Here is a 21,983-nt window from a genome sequence, read left to right on the forward strand (position 1 = left end):
CATAGATGGTCTGTCTGTACAAGCACCACCTGGACTAGACACAGCTAGGCAAACGTATCTTTTTGAGAAGACCAGGGACTTAGTTTTTTTTGCAACGAAGAGGCTATGGACATCACCAAAGTCAAGGGCAGGAAAGAAACAGCCTCTCTCCTAACACACATGCCATACATTGCTGCTACTATTTGTTTTTTATCCTGCTGCTGAGCCACTTTACCCCTGATTGTATGCATATAACTACCTCGTCTATTATTGATATTGTTCTTGTGCATACTGTACTATTTTATTCATATTGACACTTTCTGATTTTGCTACTATGCAAATAACCATTTGACTGTACCGTTTACACCTTCTGTAGAGACACATCCACTTAGCAAGACTTAGCAAAATATTGATATATAAAATCAATATTGATATCTGTGGTCGTTACATGATTTTGTGACATACCACAACAATATCATGTGACCGTATCACGTGTCTACCACATGCATCTGTTTATGTACTGTGCATGTGCACCTCACTCAGGTTTCAACTCAGGTTGCATGGCTTTAACTTATGTCAAATCAAATCACATTTTATTGGTCATGTACACATGGTTAGCAGATGTTATTGCGAGTTTAGCGAAATGCTTATAATATGGAATACTATGTGATAAGTGCATGTGTAACAGTATATAAAGTATGCTAATGTACTGGTGTGAAGGCATTTGGGCAGTGGTGTAAAGTACTTTAAAGTACTAATTAAGTATTTTTGGGGGGGTATCTGTACATTACTTTACTATTTATATTGTTGGCAACTTTTACTTTTACTTCACTACATTCCAAAAGAAAATAATGTATACATTTTCCCTGACACCCAAAAGTACGCGTTACATTTTGAATAGAAAATTGTCCATTTCACACACTTATCAAGATAAGATGCATCTGATCTGGCAGACTCACTAAACACAAATGCTTCGTTTGTAAATTATGTTTGAGTGTTGGATTGTGCCCTTGGCTATCCGTCAATAAAAATWAAATTAAATTGTGCCGTCTGGTAAGGAATTTGAAATTATTTATACTTTAACTCAAGTATGACAATTTAGTAATTTTTCCAACAATGGATGTGGCTAGGGGTTATAGCATTTCTTTCACATGACCCATACATTTAGACAAGTGTGACTGGGTAAGTGTCATTAATATTTATATCTATAAAATATTTGTATCTGGACACTTTCTGTTTACCTGGAATTTTACCTTAATCTTTACTACACTACTCACCGTTTAGAACATGACCTCACATGTGAATCCTTAAAGAGATGGGTGGAGCTGGCTTAAGAGGGTGTGAACAATACTGAATGGGTGTAGACAAAGGAGCACTCTCCAGTAGATACCAAAACATTCAAAGGCTCTTTTCTCAAAAGTGAGTTTACAAGTTTATCAACTTTCAAAACAGAATTACTTTCCCATTGTTCCTCAAAAATGCAGTTGTCGTGTCTTTGGCTATGCCAGATTAAGTGATATTACATGCTATTCTATAAAATCCTTTCTCTGTAATTAATATTACCTGATTAAGCTAATCATGTAAATGTAATTAACTAGAAAGTTGGGGCACCATGAAAGAGTGTTTATAGAGCTGTTATTTTCCGAATAAACTCTTAAAGACCTAGTAATATTTTACATCAATAGCAGTCAATGTTAATCGTCACCTTATTTCAGTCTCATCTGAACATCGTAAATTCATGGTTATCTTCACGAACCCTGGCTAACAAGTTGAATCAGCAATACAAACTTTGGTTTAGTTATTTATTTACTAAATACCTAACTAATCACACAGAATTACATATACACAGAATGGATCATACATTGATTACTAATTATGTCCACAAGAACACGTCCCTGGGGGACGGAACCTGTATGACGGCTGGTTACACAAAGAGAGGGGGTTGGGCTTGAATGAAAGCGCGGGAGGACTGAAGATCAAAGGGAGAAGCTATGTTATCGTAAATACAGAATCTTATGCATTCTAAATAACCGCCCATTTGAAAAAGGAAAATGCAATACATATTTACTCTGAGCTGCGCTTCGGTAGGTTGGTTGTAGATGCTGGCCGTGTTGCCCAACAGAGATTTTCCTTGTCCCTTTAAGAGTGTCTCCTTGTCCCTTTAAGAGTGGTGGTAAAAATGATACTTGGCAGTGTTGTGTTGTTTGTTAGAAGAGATCCTTTGTCCGTCCTTTCCTAGCCCACGTTTACAGCAGCCGCTGCTAACTCAACGGCTAGGAGGTATCCTTCTGTAGTGAATAAGAGTTCAAAGTTCATACCATTCGCAACCAAAGCTCACGCTGAGGTTGGCTTAGTTCTGTAGTTGTCATTATCTGAGTCCTTTTAACGTGAGGCTGCAGGCCTCGCGTACTCGGAACAGCTTATTATCTGAATCCTTCTGACATCGGACCGTCGCCCTAATGTACCTAGAACAGGAGGTTACATTTTCGTGAAGGGCTTATATAGTGGAGGGAGAGAAGGGTGTGTTTCATAGTTTATAACCAATGTCTCTTCACAGGGGCGGGCCACTGATTGAGCAGAGCTCTAACCTTATGAAAACCCAATTCTCTCATTTGGAAGCTAAATTACATTTAATCTTTTCACAAATAGTTTCATATTTAAACATTTAAATTGCACAACCATTCCATGTGAATCTGATAACTATAATGTGTAGACATTCCACAATACAGTTTATGTCATCATATCATTAATAAGAATGTCTCAGATGACAACCGAACTGACATCATATTCATTAAGTACCAACGCATATTTTCAACTGGTTGGATTACCGAAATACGGTTCCTTTCCCCCCACCTTTTGATGTTCCCCGACTCTCTATGTTTAACAAAGGCTTTTCAAGAGTCCTTCAGTAGAGTCAAGAGAGGAAAGGGAGAAAGGTATTTATGGGGGGGTCATAAACCTTACCCACAGGCCAACGTCATGACACAGTGTATGATATACCATTTTGTAGCTCTAAGTCTCTACTTTTATCCAATGTAAAAAAAAAAAAAAAAACATTTCAAATGTTGCTACATAAGACCGATTTGAGCCGATTCTTGCCAGTTGAGCTGTTCGTGCCATAATATTTACCAAATAGGGATATCTTCTGTCTACCTTGTCACCTCACAACTGATTGGCTCAAACACATTAAGAGAGAAAGAAATGCCATAAATTAACTTTTAACAAGGCACATCTGTTAATTGAAATGCATTCCAGGTGACTACCTCATGAAGCTGGTTGAGAGAAAGCCAAGAGTGTGCAAGGCTGTCATCAAGGCAAAGGGTGGCTACTTTGAAGAATCTTAAATATAAAATATATTTTGATTTGTTTAACACTTTTTGGTTACTACATGATTCCATATGTTTTATTTCATAGTTTTGATGTCTTCACTATTATTCTACCATGTAGAAAATAGTCAAAATAAAGAAAAACCCTTGAATGAGTAGGTGTGTCCAAACTTTTGACTGGTACTGTATATAGTGTGGCAATATGAATGTTGCTTAAAATAAAAAAGTAGATGATAATTTGCAGCAAAAGGAACATCTTCCTATTCCAACTTATCACTCTCAGTGGTCAACATGTTGATTTAGAAGACAGTGTTAAATACTTGGTCTCGTTTTTAGATAACTCTCAGAATTTGTAAGTGCACACTGACTATGCAGCGTTTTTACCTGCTCAGGAAGCTCAACACCTTTGGTGTCAGCCATCACATTCTTCACATGGTCTACAAAAGCCTGATTGAAAGTGTTCTTTGCTTCAATATGACCACATATACGGCAACCTGAGTTCCAAGAACAGGACAAAACTGTCCAGGGTAGTAAATATGGGCAGCAAGATAGTTGATAAGCCTCAAAGGTAGCTAGCTCAGGGTATGTGCTGAGCAGTCAGAGGAAAGCGCTGACTTGCTAATGACCCCCCTCATCCACTATTCCCAGAGCTTGAGATGCTCCCCTCTGGGAGGCGGTTTAGGATGCCGAGAGCAACTAAGTGCTGTTGATGATGGTCAATGATGTACACAGGAATTAGTGGAATCATGTATTGTAGATAACCAGGTGTCATTCAATCTTGATGATGATGATGACGATGAACTCTTATGACGAACTACTGATGAAGACAATGCAAGATACAGTATATGAACTTGAAGCTGCACTGGCACTGTAGCTGGCAGGTTGTACCTTGTATTGTTTATTTTATGAACTCAAGAATGATCTGCTCGTGATGGTGTTGCAAAATTTGCCCAGCGTTGTCCGGGTTAGAGGAGGGTTTGAACAGTTCGGTACGAATATGTGTACTGTTACACCCCTATTGAACATGCTCCTGAAGTTAAGTTCTTTGATCTTTTCTTCCTCCACAGCACCTCCTACAGTCCGAATAATCCACTCTGGCCACGCATGCAACATCGAGGAGGAGCGCTACACCGAGCGCGTCTACACCATCCGGGAGGGAGAGACCCTGGAGCTAGCATGTCTGGTCTCAGGCCACCCTCGACCTCAGGTGAGATCATCACCGCACTATCCCCAGACCCAATTTACTTATGTACTGCGTTGTCTGTGCCAGCAAATTAGAAAGACTATAACGGACATTACCATTCAAGTCGACATTCTGTGATGGGTGGAACAGTGGCCATATTGAGCGTATCAGTCAAATTGCTGTGGTCTGAGCATAGAATTAGAATTACTAGAACATACACTCATTTAAGTGAACGTTCCGTAATGGGTGGACAGGCGGCCATATTGAGTGTACCCACAACTGTACCAGTCAAGTTGCCATGGTCTAGCATTTCTATTTCTACTGCTCCTGCAAAGCCTCCACTTTTTAGACTTCCACTTAACTGCCTTTCTGTAACCACCTTTCCTTTGCCGGAGCGGCAGGGCTCAGTCAAGCACTCTCAGACTCTAGGCTTCTCTAGAATGCCTACTTCAAGTGTTTTAGTACTAGTCTGCAATGGTGCGCTGTTCTGTCGAAGTCTTTATATGTGCAAATGAGTTCAATCACACCGAGTGAAGAGGAGCTCCCCATTGGGGGAAATGGCCATAGGGGAAATCATCAGATGTGCTCTACTGCAGTACCAGCCCCTCAGGGAATCAAACATTTACACTAAAAACAAGAGAGAACTGGAAAAGACGTGGGGGGAGAGTCTTAATGAATCCGTGTGATAATCTTTTATTACTCTACATATTTGAGTGAGTGAATGGGAAAGGGATACATTAATTTGACACAATGGATGGTGGAGTTGGGGGATGTATTACTGGGGGATGCAATGTTTTATTGTGGGATTTTAATTAGAATTTTAATTAGGATACCCATTAGCTGATGCCATAACATCAGCTAATCTTCCTGGGGTCCAATACCGAACTTAAAAGACTGCCACCAAAGGCTGCCATTTTACGGGCTCCTAACTGTGCTATTTTGTGTGAATTTTTGCATTGTTTGTAACTTATTGTGTTACTTTTTATATATTTTTTTACTTTAGCTTATTTAGTAAATACTTTCTTAACTCTTTTTCTTGAACTACATTGTTGGTTAAGGGCTTGTAAGTAAGCATTTCACAGTAAGGTCTACTACACCTGTTGTATTCGGCGCATGTGACAAATAAAATTTGATTTGATTACAAATAATTACATTTACATTAAGACATTACAAACATTTAGCAAGTGGATATACATACTCGTATAATGTTCTTCTCTGTATGCATGCTGGAAACTTTCACTGGGGACAGGGGGTACATGACTCCCCCCCTCCCCCACACACATTCTGAAATAGCATTTTTGTCGTCGTCCCCCAGTTTTAATATTGCACCGTGATACAAAAGCGGCATTTTTGTGTTTTAGGACCATGCAGACACCTCAGAGTGGTCGGGTAGGCTGTTTAGTGGTTTCAGCCGGCTAGATTTAGGACCGTGCAGACACCACAGAGCGTGCRAACAGAGGCAGCTGTTGTCTGTGTGTTGTGCTTTTTCTCCGAGCTGTAAAAGCAAGCAGAGCAGAAACTGGCTACTCTTTATTTGACTGATGTAACTGCGGTTTGACTTAACAGAAGAAATTATATTAATTCGCAGTGCTAAGCTAGTAGTGTAACTGATATCTGACATGTAATGTTAACTAATGTTTCAGTCTCTCTCGACTGAAGTTCTGTCAGATGTGAATTAACTAGCTAGGTAGCTAGTCGCTACCACAGCCAGTTCAGCTCTAGCCTCTAGCTATCTGTCCAGTAGCAGTATCTAACAGCTGTTGTGTATGTAAATATTKTGTAGCCTTTTTATCCTGTTTCAACAGAAGTGAATTAACTTGGCTGGTTTTCGCCAGTTGATGTACCATCAGAGCTAGCCAAAAGTTGGCTAACGTTAGCTAGCTACCTCACTAACTTTGGCTGTTATTTCTGCCTCAATCACACTAGACCCGAATCAAAGGATGAAACCACTGTTTTTTGACAGCACAACGTTAGTTTTTCTTAGTCAGTATAGCAATGTAATGTTATTGATCTGTCAGTTTCCCTAGTTAATTCCTTACTGACACRGTATAAACAGCTCTACAGGCAACACTGCCGTGGTGCAGTCAGTACACAGCACTATGCTCATCATGTCTTAGCAGGATTAGATGGCGACAGGTGTCCCAGCAGGGTCAGACAGCCAGGTCGTTGGCTGTAACTCTAAGTAATTTGCCGTTCAACCTCTTCTCTTTCTAATTGGGGAAATTAAAACTTGCAATGCCTCTCATTCATGATACAATCTTTTATAAATGTATATGACAGTGAGCCATCAGTTGTACTCATTGCATTTCTCAACTTGTCCACTTTGCCTGTGAAATAGTAATTAAATCAATTTGCAGTGCCACATGGCTTCATAATAAATATATCCTCTGATTCAACAAAAGAGGCAGACATGTTTGAATTCCTACCCATTATAACATTAAGTTCTACATTTTTTCCCCCCATCACTCTTGACTTCATTGATTTTGTGCTGATAGTATCTTTTTTTTTCTTGGATGTTATGTGCTAGGTCACAGATCACAGATGGTTTCATCCATCTCCACTATACAGGACAGTTAATGAATACAGTAATGAATTCCACAGTAATGAATTGTCTGAGATCCATCCCCCCGTTGCTAAGTCCAACTGTCCAACCTGTGCGACCAAGGACAGATGGCGGCCTGGTGGCTACAATGAAGCCGGGTACTATTTTACTGATTTCACATCCATTTCGTTGGTTGGATGGGCTTCAAACATGCTGTAGATTTCCAGAGCTTGGCTTTTGGGGCTTGTCAGTGATGGAGCTACTGGCACCGTCCAGCCCTAGCACTAGCTACCTTCTCCCCCCCAATGACAAAAGTGTCATGTTCTTCTCTGCTATTGTAGACTCAGCTGTGCTAGCGAGGCCAAATTATGTTTATTCAAATTTTCCACACATTTTCTGCTTAAGACAATACACGTTGTTGTCCATATTGCTTTTTGCTGGCTTGAGATTGAGAATGTTTTCTTCCTCAGTGATGAGCACCATATCTCCCTCTTTCAGAAGAGGAGCTTGCCACCAATGCAGCCTAACAACCAATACATTTTACCTAGGCTTGGCGGTATACAGTATACTGGGTATTTTTATAATCGCGGGGGTGTGCGTGCTACGCCACTTCTTATATCTATAAGTTAACAATCTAAGTAAGTGTGTGCCAAATAAATTATCTACAGATCAGGGCTCCAGTTATGCATTTGGTTTTCTAACTTGCCAGCTGAGTGGCTAGCTTGGAAGATTGTAAGCTTCTTGGTTATAGCAGACACAAGAAATCCCTTCCTGAATCATGAGCCCTGCTGCCTAAATAAATCGTTTTGTGCGTTTGGAAAGAAATAGCGTCCCTTGTGTGCACTGCCGGTAATACTGTATATCCCGCTACGGTACAGGACCGGTATGAAAATCTGGATACTGCACAACCCTAATTGTACCTTTCCATCACCATTTGCGCCAAGCCATTATGTTCTAGTTTGCATTTTTGTACTGTTACAATAGATTTTAGTATGTGATTAAGTTCTTCTTTTAATGTGATTGTCATTTTAGTATGTGATGATGCTTTTGTCTATTGGTTTGAATGGAACTTGAATGTTCATAGAGTCAACGGATATTATAGGATCTGGAAGAGTCTTTGGAGTGGCCTGGCTTCCATCCATGTGTAAAATGGAGCCCCAGATGTTTTGACTTAATCCAAAGCACAGTGTTCGACCACATGGGTTTGTGTGCTGAATATTCACCCATAGTTTCAAACATGACGCTGATTGCCTCCCAAGTGGCGCAGTGGTCTAAGGTGCTGAGATCCTGGTTCGAGTCCAGGCTCTGTCGCAGCCGGCTTCGACCGGGAGACTCATGGAGCGGTGCACAATTGGCCCAGCGTCGTCCGGGTTAGGGGAGGGTTTGGCCGGCCGGGATCTCCTTGTCACATCCCACTCTAGCGACTCCTGTGGCAGGCCGACCGCATGCATGCTGACACGGTTGCCATGTGTACGGTGTTTCCTCCGCTGGCTGGCTTCCGGGTTAAGCGGGCATTGTGTCAAGAAGCAGTGCGTCTTGGCTGGGTAGTGTTTCGGGTTACGCACGGCTCTCAACCATCACTTCTCCCCAGTCCGAACGGGAGTTGCAGCGATAAGACAGGACTGTAACTACCAATTGGATAACACTAAATTGAAGAGAAAAAGGGATTACATTTTTTTTAAATAAACAACATGACGCTGATTGAACCAGATATTTTTGTTACTGGTTCCATCTTGATAACAATTGCCATGTCCTGGAAGAGAGAAGTGGTAAAGGATAAGGTCATGAAGTCCAGTGAATTGATGGTGAGCACAGCATTCAGTCTGGTTTAACCAGGCTATCTTTGGCATAGCCTAGAATATTTACAGTGTAAAGCCATCTTTCCGTCTTGTTTACAGTCAGTGACCTCAGTGGCCACATTTGAACAATTTCCTGTAATTCAGACAAAAGTAGACGATTGTAGTCGAGGACTCTGTGTTCAGCTCTGGACATGATCAAAGTGACACGTGCCATGACTGGTAGTGGTGACTATTGATTTGTTGATGGTATTTGTTCCAGCCGCTGACACATTGCTAGACTAATGAGCTCTAATGGCCCGTTTTGTTTTAGCCCTTTAATTGGTGTGCAAGGCTACATGAGCTCTGGATGATTGTTATTGTTATGGCAGAGACTTTTTTTAAAAGCCAAATGTGATGGATAATTGTTGGATACTTCCTCCAGGATTGTCTAGCATACTACTGGGAATGCATGCTGCTATGTTTCAATGTCCTCACTAGCATACTACGTTAAATTACGTAATGCATTGGGCAATGGACATACGTTGTAAGTAAAAGCTAAGTGCAGATGACATGATTGATTAACATGCTCAAAATGAAGTCATGTAGCATACACAAAGTAGAACCGTATGGTTTTTCGGCTTTCCCCATAGTGGAACCCTTTTTGGTGCTAGGTGGAACCCTTCGCATAATCAACAATAGAAATGTTACACTGAAAAACACTAACACTGGCCAATTTGCTGTGTGCCATATACTGCTGGTACACTCCCTTCTAGAAAATACTAATTTAAAAAACAGAAATCATGGCAAAGATATCAACTGTCAGTACTGTATATGTACAATGATTAAGGGGATACCAGATACATGCACAAATATTCCCATAATATAGGTATAGTTTAAAACATTCTCACACCTATCGTTTTAAATGTATCAGATTAATCAAACTCCTGATGTTAAAGTTTAAACACTGAGGTAAACACTAATGGTCAGACACTATTAAAAAAAAAAAAAAAAAGTACAATTATAAAGCTTATGCCTTCCAAAGAATCCATCTTGCCTTCCAAATAATCATCAAAGAACCCATTTTTCCAAAAACGGTTCTTAGGATGAAAAGGGGTCTAGGAAGAACCCTTTGCCTTACAAAGAACCTTCATCTTACAAAAATGGGTTCTTCAGATGAAAACGGTTTTTGGTAGAACCCTATCCATCTGCAAAGAAACCTTTTGTAACCCTTTTTTCTAAGAGTGTACTAGCATACTACTTATAATTAAGTAATGCATTGGACATGTATTCTAAGTAGCACACAATCATTCTACTGACAAGGAAGTAGTACTGTATATTGGGTATGCATATCATGTAGCACGCTAGTATGGAGATTGGCATGTATTCAATCACTCCGCACCAGAATATCGTCTCTCTACACTCGTAGAATTGGTGGTGACTTGAGGAACCCTAGAGTTCCTCAAGGAACCCCTGGAGTTTCTCAAGGAACCAGTGCTAGTCAATGGTTCATATTTGCACCTTTGTTTGTTGAGGGGTTCTTGGAGGAACCGTTCATGTTTCAAAGTAGCAAGTGTTCCTGGAGGAATCCTGGACTGGAGGCGTGGCTTAGTAAGAGGGTGAATTCCAGAAAGATATTTTTAGGCTACCCGTGTGAATAAATGTCATTCCTCTGTTCTGTTGTATTGTCATCACATGTTAAGGTTGAACACTGACAGTTTTTTTTAGCTTCAATGAGTCTTAGAGGTGTATGAGTTGGAATAGTTACCACTTTATTACTATATGTAATCAGCAATGTTAATATTATGAATATTGTATTAGAAGATGTAATATGCGTAAATATTTAAGGAAACTATACATTTCCAGTGTACAAACTTACCATGATGAACAGGAATGACATTTACTGTAACGCATGGCCAAAAATAACTATCTCAAAGCCACGCCTCCAATAAGCCATGCCCCCAATCTTCTGATAGGCTGCCACCGCTACAATATATTATTAAAAAGGTTCTGGTTTGAACCTTGACACAGGGGTTCCTCAAATATCCTTTTCAGAGATGTTCCTCAAGGAACCTTTTTGAACTGGAAAGGTTCCCCTTGCGTGGCAATTCTTAGAACCCCCAAAAGGTTCTTCCAGACTCCTTTACTTCTAAGAGTGCAGAGCTGGCTGGTTTAGTATTCTGAAGGCGCTAATGTTTGAGTGAGTGTGTGAAGTCTGCGGTGACAAAGCAGTAATTTATCTTAAGACAATCCCACACATTATAATCAAGAAGCCGTTTGAAACTCCACAGGAAGTTTTCGACAGTTCAAAAGACACCTCATATTATGGGGAGGATCACCCTTTTTTGCACGAAGCTCAAGTGGAGTCTCCGACTTGAGCCCTTCCTCTGCCATATCCCCCCCAGTTAAAGCAGCACTGTACTGTATCTTCCTCTCTTCCTCCTCCACTCTGCCTCTCTCTCTTTGATATGGAAAGAGCATGAGGGAGGGAGGGAGGGAGGGAGGGAGGAAGAGCAACAGGGGGTAGCAGACAGAAAATATTGTTATGTCATCCCACGGTTTCGGTATATTCAGCTAGCTAGCACACTGATGCACCTTTCTTTCTCCCTGCTCAGCCACTGTCCACATGCATGCATGCATGCATGCACACCCCCCACCCACCCACCAACCCACCCCACACACACATTCAAGAGTCCAAGATCATCTGTGCTTCCGGGGCTCCCACAGACAACAAGTGTGGCTGACTGGCAGATCCCCGGGACTGCTGCTTATAACAGACTGCGGAGGCAGTGGCGCTATAAATAGGCTGGCGAATGGGCATGCTCGCCTGTCTTTTCCCAAACTGGAGCCTACGTCACTGCAGGGTGCTGATCGAGGGACTGAGGCGCTTCTCTCATATGCCAGTCATCTGCTGTTACTGCTGCTGCTGATGCTGACTAGCTACATGCAGGCAAACCGGCAACCATATGATAGCCCTGCTGTGTTTGTGAACGACTATGTGAGTGACATACAAGGCAGAGAACACCTTATTTTTATTCTCTTTCTGGAACATTCTGTAATGTGCTTCATGATCGTATCATAGGCTACAACCAGTGGCTTTGATAGACTGGATGGAATACGTGATAAACACATGCTGACTTTGAAGCAGGCCATCACAAAAGATGCATTACGATATTATATTGTTTATAATAAAGCATATATTACACATCTATAAGCACATTGTAAACATGACATTATAACCACATAGAGAATTTTCAAAGTAATACCTACGAGACCTGACTATACAGTGGTCCATCATGAAAATCTTTGTTTTTTCATTAGCAGCAACTAGCACTCACCCAAATTAGACGGCATCCCTGAGTTGACAGTGATAATATCTGTGCCATTGTCCAATGTCTTACACCGTCCTGGTTTGTTCAGTAGTAATACGTCGAATTGGAATTCTGCCTGTCTGCATTTCAGACACTGTGTGGGGACCTAAAAGTTTTATAGCCGAGGTTCATGTTGCCGAGGAAAGAGAGGACATCTTATCCTCCCAACCCCCCAAAAAGAAAGCCGGCGTGGCTAAGCTAAGCCCCATGAATTCCAACGCCATGTTATTCCTTAGCCAACACCAATATGCATGTAAACAAATCCACGCTACCTACCATCTTCAGCAAAGCATGAAATTGATTTTATCCCTCCTCTCTACACGCAAAGCTAGGTTGTGACTCTGTTCGAGCTCGGAACGTGTCTTAACCCAAGTGGTATTATAATTATTATTCTGCCTCCACACCCATGGTGCCATGAGAAAAGTAGCTAACCGAGCCAAACAACAAGTACATTTTACTTGGAAAATGGGGAAGTGGGAGGGGATAATTTGCAGGGTGGAGGTGGTGAAGGGTGGGGCTGTTAGTGGCTCCTCATTGCCCCTCCACCTACCCTCTTGAATGGGTCTCTGCTGCAGCTCCCTTGACTGCCGACCCCCGGCCGTCCCCGCTCATAAGGAGCCGCTATGATAAAGGAGGGTTTTGTTGCAATGTAGGTCAACCACACAGGAAAGCTCACACAGGCCCCAGCAAGGGCCATGCCAGGGCTGAATGGGCAAATTGCTCTACTTGTTGGCATGACTGGCAGAGTGAGTGTAGTGAGTGTACACAGGGGGCCACACATCCACTTTCTTGCAAGCGCCATTTGCACATTCCCGAGAACACTGCTGCTGCCGACCGCTGCGGTCTTCTTCACCTTCGGAGGCCAACAGCTTCACTGATCGTATATACTGTATATGTAAATGCAGAATCCGTGCAAATGCATAGACAGGCAGCGGGAGACTGATGTTCTCATCCTTCTCCCTTCTCAGATCACAAATGTATTTTATCTGTCCAAATGCCACAGATGCCTTGTTTCTTGTTTCCAGATACATGATGGGAAGGATCATAAGATGCCATGTTCATTTGATTTCCGTGATATCAGAGGCCTTTCTCTCCAAACATTCAAACATATTAGGTATTAGAGACTGTTTATCAAACAGCTTCAGCACCATTGAGAATACCTCAAAGAGTTGCACAAAATTGTCAGAGCTGTTTTTTGAGGTTTTGTCAGAGTTCTGTGTGAAACTTGACGTGCCATATGGAATCCAGACCCACTGGATGGCGTTGGAATGGTGGACACATGTCGCAGTCTCACGAGAGCCACTCAAACACGAGCCACCTATATATATTTTATGCGCTTATCCATCAATGGCGCCATAGATATACATTTCAGTAAATTTTACCATTTATATCATTGTTATGCATGTACTGTATTACACAAACACTTTGCTCTGTTGCGATTCTCAATCGAGAGTATATGGACATAATATATTATAAAGAAAGTTTAAAAAAAATGTGTGGTACTACACTGAACAAAAATATAAATGCAACATATAAAGTCTCATGAGCTGAAATAAGATCCCAGAAATTTTCCAAATGCACAAAAAGCTTATTTCTCTCAAATTTTGTGCCCAAATTTGGTCACATCCCTGTTAGTGAGAATTTCTCCTTTGCCAATATATTCCATCCACCTGACAGGTGTGGCATATCAAGAAGCTAATTAAACAGCATGATCATTACACAGGTGCACCTTGTGCCGGGGACAATAAAATGCCACTCTAAAATGTGCAGTTTTGTCACACAACACATTGCCACAGATGTCTCAAGTTTTGAGGGAGCATGTAATTTGCAAGACGACTGCAGGAATGTCCACCAGAGATGTTGCCAGGTAATTTAATGTTCAGTTCTCTACCATAAGCCACCTCCAACATCGTTTTAGAGAATTTGGCAGTACGTCCAACTGGCCTCACAACTGCAGACCGAGTAACCACTCCCTAGCTCCTGGTCTCCCGAGTTGCGCAGCGGTCTAAGGCACTGCATCTCAGTGCAAGAGGCGTCACTACAGGCCCTGGTTGAAATCCAAGCTGTATCACATCCGGCCGTGATTGGGAGTCCCATAGGGTGGCGCACAATTGGTCCAGGCTGGGCCGGGGTAGACCATCATTGTAAATAACAATTTGTTGTTAACTGAAGGTTAAAAAAAAAATGTTAAACCATGCCGGCCCGGAGAAAAACTCATTCTGATTGGCTGGGCCTGGCTTCCCAGTGGGTAGGCCTATGCCCTCCCAGGCCCACCCATGGCTGCACCCTTGCCCAGTCATGTGAAATTCATAGATTAGGGCCTAATTTATTTATTTCAATTGACTGATGTCCATATATGAATTGTAACTCAGTAAAATATTTAAAAAATGTCCATGTTGCGTTAAGATTTTTGTTCAGTATATTTGTTTCATTGGTTGTTCCTCACATGGGAGCATAACAAAGTCCATATTTGAAAAGTTATTAAGCCCATATTTGAAAATACATTATTACTAGTTCGGTATTTGACTTCTTGTAAAACATGCTCATTGACTCATTTAAATCCAGAGTGTGTGTTGCAATATATTTATCCCATGACTGATCCCATTGCTCTCTGTCCAGCCTGAGCCTGTTGTCCATAGCATTAGACCTCCTCAGTCACCTCTGGCCTCTATCTCTCTCCAACCCCAGATCCGGTGGACCAAAACGGCCGGTAGCGCCTCCGACCGCTTCCAGGACTCCAGTGTGTTCAACGAGACCCTGCGCATCATCCGGATCCAGAGGCACCAGGGCGGACGCTACTACTGCAAGGCCGAGAATGGCCTGGGCTCACCGGCCATCAAGTCGATCCGAGTGGACGTCTACTGTGAGTGAGCAGGCCTTGCCTCGGTCGCCTGCCTGCCCTTTTCCCATGCACTCCTCCGATGTTCGCTGCTAGGGCTCGGAATTAGCAGGGACCTAACGATACAATATTATCACAATTCTTAGGTGCCTATATGATGTGTATTGCGATTCTCACCATTTTCATGATTTTATATGTATTGCGATTCGATACTGTAATCTTGATGTTCCAAACATATTGCTCACTATATGGCTGCTGCAGAGAGAGGTGAAAAAATGAGTTTTGATCAATCATGGAAATAAGTGCTGAAAAATGTCAGCTCACTATTTAAAAAGAAGATGGAGCGCAAATCGGAAAGTATCGATATAATATCGGATGTAACTGTATTGATGTAGCATGCATCATAAGTTCTGCCGATTGTACTTTACCCTCTGCAGATTGCCCTTGTCCAGTTACTCATGCCTTGTGCTTTAGCTACTGAACAGAGGCATTAGCTCACTCACTCGTAGTCCTTACTGTCCCAGACAACATGACGTTGGGGTTGAAGAAAGTTGTTTCAAGCAGGTTAAGGCTATAGTAGAAGTACAACATTACTAATTGAAACACAAAAGGCCTCAAAAGAAAGCCACCACAGGTATGACGTCCGAGTAAATGAAATGTACCATACCCTCACTATAAAGCCAAAGGTAACAAACACATTATTCGTCCTTACTCAGGACAATCCGAAGTGTTAATTGCAGCCATTTCTTAATGCTGTGGACGCTACCATCATATCAGTGTCATCGCTGCTTTTATTCACTCAGTAAGGGAACTGGAATGTTGTCTAATCTCTGCTCCACTGTGGCATACCCGCACACATGCACTTTTATCGATCCTGCCTGCTTCGCTAAATGAGACGAGCTGATCAAAGCAACGACACGTGTTGCTGTTCGCTGCCACTTGGCGATGCTGTGTTGGAATCCTTGGTGGTTGGCAAGGCTAAAGCACAACGATGACCTTGATTGAGTCTGACTGACATTCCACGGCAGTAGGAGAAAGAAATAAGGAAAACGTAGAGGAGAATTGACTCAGACTAATCTGCAAAGCCATAATTTATTATAAAAAAATGCAAAGACGTTATAATGGTTTGTACAGGAAATGTGTCTGGCTCTGGACTGCCCGTGGTAGTAGTTAGTCGCAGTAGTTAGTCGGCTGGTGGGAAACAGATTTTTGAAGGTGCTTGTCTGCATCTCAAAGTAGCCCATAAAAGCCAGTGGCTCTCCCGTGGAGCACTTTTTAGTCATTATCGAGCTCTTGTCAAAATCACAGTTTTAAAAGCTCCCTCTCGATTGGAGCTGGAACTTTGGAGTCTAAGTGGCCCTTTTCATTGAACTTCAAGCACTACTCTGGCTGTCAAAAAACTTTGAAAGCACCTCAGTGGAGTGCGTGTGCCTTTAATTGACAATTATGGATGGAGTTGAGGATTCCTGAAATGTTGGATGTATGATAAATAGGGAAAAAAAGTGTCATTTTGATGTGGTTGTCGACTGTAGAAGTCAGGGATTGTCATTACTGATGCTCTCCAGAAAAATCTCCAGAAAAATAGAAAATATAAATATTTCTATGGTCTTTCATATGATGGATATTATATTTCACATGTAAAACAAATCATGATTTTCCCTCTTGTCATGCACATTTGGTATGAGTATTACGTCTGTGGCATCACAGGCTCTTTAAAGAGCTTAAGGGGGAAGATGTGATTGCAAAAGAGGACAACAGCTGTCTACCACTTGAACCAGCACACTTCATTAAAAGTCAGCCACTATATATAAATAGGTCCCTGGGATTAAGAAGGAAAGGTAATTGCCCTTCATGCGATGACCTACACAAGTGTGTGGCAAACAGAGGCTGTTTGGAGGCGCCTTGATGCCAAGGACCACTGTTTCTATGTTCACTTTCTAGATTTGGATGATCCCATCGTAACCGTCCACCAGAGCATCGGGGAGGCTAAGGAGCAGTTCTACTATGAGCGGACGGTGTTCCTGCGCTGCATGGCCAACTCCAACCCCCCAGTGCGCTACAGCTGGAGGCGTGGCAAAGAGTTCTTGTCCCAAGGCTCGGATAAGGGCGTGGAGATCTACGAGCCCTTCTTTACACAAGTAAGCCGAAAGTCCACACCTGCTGCAAAATCTAGATCAGGGTCTAAAACTCGTGGCCTGGGTGCCAAATCCGGCCAAGAGCTGTTTCTTGTGGTTCCCTAGACAAATTGGTATCAGGCCCTCAGGGTAATTTTTCAGGCATTTGGGTAATTTTTGTTTGAGAACCCTTAGCTTGATCAAACAACCCGTTCCTCTGATCAGCATTTTAGATATTAAGGAACTGCTATTCTCATAAAGGAAGTAATTTCTTATTATGCAAATTGTGTGTTTTAATTGTGTGTGTTTATCCCCTTCACAGCATATAGAAAGTTTCCCATTGAGCACTCAAATCCCAAATGGGAGGATGTTTTGTGAGCGCAATTTCAGTGACTTGAGTTGGGAAATTGCACCAGTTTTTTTTTAAACATCTCATCTAATCTCCTCTCTCCTTGCAAAGTCAGCTCCGTTGACAGGAGAGATGAGAGCATTTTGACAGTCGTATGTCTGGCAGGCTTCACAAAGGCTGGTTTCATAAGCAGACAAACTATAATAGAGAAGGGAACAGCTTGGGCTCGCGGTGGCATGAAACTCACACAACTCAGATATGCTCGAAATGAGCAGAGGAAGATGGCACTTCAGGGGCTCGCTGTATTTTTCTCCCAGTGGAGTTTCTCTCTCTCTCTCTCTCTCTCTCTCTCTCTCCTCTCTCTCACACACACACACACACACAACACACACACACACACACACACACACCACACACACACACACACACACACACACACCACACACACCACACACACACACACACACACACACACACACACACACACACACACACACACAACCTAGTTTTTCAGGTAGACTTCACATGTTGTGCCATCCTCAGCCTAGTAATGCCCTCCTGAGTTTTAATTAAGAACATAAGGAACAATAACATATTCTAAGTATGTTGCCAGTGCTACAAAGGTGGCGGCATACACGAGAGCAGACAAAACAGCTATTGTTGGTAAAATTATTTACAATGTCATGACGATACATGTGTGTTAATAGTGCTTGTATGCATCTTGACATTTGTCCCAAGCGCACCGCTTCAAGCACATCCAAATAGACAGCTAATGAATTTCATGAAACTGAAAGCTCGGTGTAAAGATAATGCTCCTAGTTTGAGGACGGGGAATGAGCTCATTGTTGAAGCACTGCCAAGGAAGCTCTTTGACGTAGACGAGCCGACGAGACCAGTTCAATACCACTGCTATCTTACTTTGTAAGACACATTAAGAGCGACAGGCGGCACATCACTTTACACTGTTTCTCTTTCTGAGTTGCAGGGGGAGACCAAGATTCTAAAGCTGAAGAACCTTCGACCTCAGGATTACGCCAACTACAGCTGTATCGCCTCTGTCCGGAATGTGTGCGGCATCCCCGAGAAGAATGTTCTCTTCAAACTCTCTAACAAAACAGGTAAACCTTTGGGGCGGCTGAGAACACTGTTCTGTGTTGTTTAGCACTCATAACATCAAGGATCTGGCAATTTCGCCTATGAAAGCTGCGGAATTGCCGGATTCATTACGGATGGGAATCCTGTTGGCTCGCCATTTTTCTCTGTGATGCTTCACCCACATATAGGGCCAATAATGATAGAGGAGAAAGCACTCGGTCCTAATACACCGCCCTGCGGGTTTCCTGCTCTGGCCCTATACCCCCTAACCAGCATTGATTAGACTTACAGTGTATGTGAGCAGGCTTGCTTATGCCGTGCTAGTAAATGTATTTATCCCACTGGTTGGTATTGGGATGCCATGTGCCTATTGATAAACCTATAAAGGTTATGAACTTACAAACGTAAAACCTATCATCAACTATACAGCTACACTATAGAACCGAATATCAACTAGTAACGGAATAGGATATGCTATTGGGGGACACCTGCTCGTCGAACATCTCATTCCAAAATCATGGGCAATAATATGTAGTTGGTCCCCCTTTGCTGCTATAACAGCCTCCACTCTTCTGGGAATGCTTTCCATTAGATGTTGAAACATTGCTGCAGGGACTTGCTTCCATTCAGCCTCGAGAATTAGTGAGGTCGGGCACTGATGTTCGGCGATTAGGCTTGGCTTGCAGTTGGCGTTCCAATTCCTCCCAAAGGTGTTCGATGGGGTTGAGGTCAGGGCTCTGTGCAGGCTAGTCAAGTTCTTCCACACCGATCTTGGGGCCGGTAGCGTTCTCCTGGCGTCCGCCAAACCCGTCCGTCAGACTGCCAGATGGTGAAGCATGATTCATCACTCCAGAGAACGCATTTCCACTGCTCCAGAGTACAATGGCGGCTGAGCCGTTGTTACTCAGATGAAAGTGAGGCGTTGTTGCTCAGACGATGGTGTCATGTTGAAAGTCACTGAGCTCTTCAGTAAGGCCATTCTACTGCCAATGTTTGTCTATGGAGATTGCATGGCTGTGTGCTCAATTTTATACACCTGTCAGCAATGGGTGTGGCTGAAATCCACTAATTTGAAGGGGTGTCCACATACTTTTGTATATATAGTGTATATCCTACCTTTGGGAGAATACTACTCAGTTTACAGCAGCTGCAGTACCTATTGACTTGTTTGTTGACTTTTGACTAATCTCTCATGGACAGATGTACGTAACATAAATGGTATTGTAACATCTCTCAATAGACTGTGGGATGGAACAAATAATGAGTAACAATTGTTCCGGTGCGAAGATTTTTCGTCACTGATTATATGGACAAAATCAGAATTTTGCAGGTGTACACGTCTTTTGAATTTCGGAAGGTGAGGGAACATTTGGCCCATGCTGAGAGTTTCCGTTGTTGTTTCAAGTTTCTAGTTTTATTTCTCATAACTCTCATCTCAAGAACCTAATTGAGTAGCTGGCAGGAGATAAAAATTATGGGTGGCCGAGATTTAACTATTGACTTGTTTCATACAGACATACATTATAATGCATTCTACTTATTTCTGTGGTTTCAAGCATCCCCCACCATTAAACTGCTGGTGGAGGACCCTATCGTGGTGAACCCCGGGCAGTCCGTGACCCTGGTGTGTGTGACCTCCGGTGGGGAGCCAACACCCACCCTCACCTGGGTGCGCAACACGGATGAGCTGTCCAAGAAAAGCCGACTCAACGGGGGAACCCTCACGCTGCCCGCCATCTCCATGGAGGAAGCAGGAGTCTACAGTTGCGTGGCCAGCAACAACGTCGGCAACCCGGCTAAGAAGTCCACTGCCATCGTGGTCCGAGGTAAGGCCCTGGAGGTAATGCATTGATCCCGGACAAGCCTCCATTTGTTACCTTTATCCCGGACAAACTCTCAAAATATGACCAAAACAGTTAGGTAGCATAAGGACAAGCCTGACTCTGTCTAGGAGAACAGTAGCTAGGATCGTCTAGGGGCTAAACCTTCACGTAATTCTTGCATTGAGGTCAGTGGAAGATTTGCACAAACATTGGAATTACATGCACATGTATCTCAAGTTAGGATTCAGGCCTTAGTGAATTACCTGAGATGGTGTCCATTCTACACTCAAAAAAATGGGTTCCAAAGTGTTTCTTTGGCTGTCCCCATAGGAGAACCCTTTTGGGTTCCATGTAGAACCCTCTGTAAAAAGGTTCTACTTTGAATCCAAAGGGGTTGTACCTGGAACCAAAAGCGTTCTACGTGCAACCAAAAAGGGTTATTCAAAGAGTTCTCCTATGGGGACAGCCATAGAACCCTTTGTTAACATTCTAGATAGCATCTTTTTTTCTAAGCGTGTACAAGGTCATATCAGATGTGGATGCTCAATTAAACGTGTAAAGAATCTTTGGAAACGGGTCTATTCTGACCAAATGGCACCAATGCGTGTTTGATTCCCCTCTAAAAGCCTTGCCACTGGGCTGTGTGTGTGTGTAGTCACTGAATTACTATCAGGGCCGGAGATATGATTTAACAACCCTCAGGGGACAAATGAGTAAGATCAAAGAAAAAGAACGCATGCTTACTGTTTGATGCTCCCAGTAGCACCCTCTTTTATTGATTCCTATGCAATTATGTTTTTTACCCCGGCTTCTGTGATATACTCTTGCATTTTTGTGATGCTACTTTACCTCCTGAAAAGGACTAGAAAGACGTAAGCCATCGTTTTCCACAAGTACATAGAGTAGCCAGCCAAATAGAAAAAGTAGCCAGTCAGGGTTAGAATTATTTTGCCGAAGTAGCTCTATTTTGGTGTCCTCTGGCAGTGGTGTAAAATACTTTAAAGTACTACTTAAGTAGTTTTTGGGGTTATCTTTACTTTACTTTACTATTGATATTTTTTGACAACTTTTACGTCACTAGATTCCTAAAGAAAATAATGTACYTTTACTCCATACATTTTCCCTGACACACAAAAGTACTTGTTACATTTTTAATACTTAGCAGGACAGGAAAATTGTAAAATTCACACACTTATCAAAAGAACATCCCTGGTTATCGCTACTGCCTCTGATCTGGTGGACTCACTAAACACAAATACTTTGTTTGCAAATTTTGGCTGAGTGTTAGTGGGCCCATGACTATCCGTATATTAAAACAAATATTACAAATTGTGCCGTCTGATTTGCTTAATATAAGGAATTTTAAATAATTTAAAATTATAATTGACTTTTGATACTTAGATATACACTGCTCAAAAAAATAAAGGGAACACTTAAACAACACAATGTAACTCCAAGTCAATCACACTTCTGTGAAATCAAACTGTCCACTTAGGAAGCAACACTGATTGACAATAAATTTCACATGCTGTTGTGCAAATAGAATAGACAAAAGGTGGAAATTATAGGCAATTAGCAAGACCCCCC

At 42.3% G+C, this 21,983-nt stretch overlaps 1 protein-coding gene across 1 annotated transcript in view; it reads left to right on the top strand.

The window, feature by feature from the left end:
• Positions 1 to 16,962: 16,962 nt before the first annotated feature.
• Positions 16,963 to 21,983, top strand: part of LOC112068302 (MAM domain-containing glycosylphosphatidylinositol anchor protein 2) — a 171,513-nt gene continuing 166,492 nt past the window's right edge. The window contains exons 1-3 of the mRNA XM_024135406.2: positions 16,963 to 17,153; positions 18,464 to 18,596; positions 20,130 to 20,399. Of these exons, the coding sequence (XP_023991174.2) occupies positions 17,046 to 17,153; positions 18,464 to 18,596; positions 20,130 to 20,399 (511 nt within the window). The 5' untranslated portion in view covers positions 16,963 to 17,045. The remainder of the gene's footprint in view (positions 17,154 to 18,463; positions 18,597 to 20,129; positions 20,400 to 21,983) is intronic.

Source organism: Salvelinus sp. IW2-2015, unplaced genomic scaffold (assembly GCF_002910315.2).
Source record: "Salvelinus sp. IW2-2015 unplaced genomic scaffold, ASM291031v2 Un_scaffold358, whole genome shotgun sequence".
NCBI lineage: Eukaryota > Metazoa > Chordata > Actinopteri > Salmoniformes > Salmonidae > Salvelinus > Salvelinus sp. IW2-2015.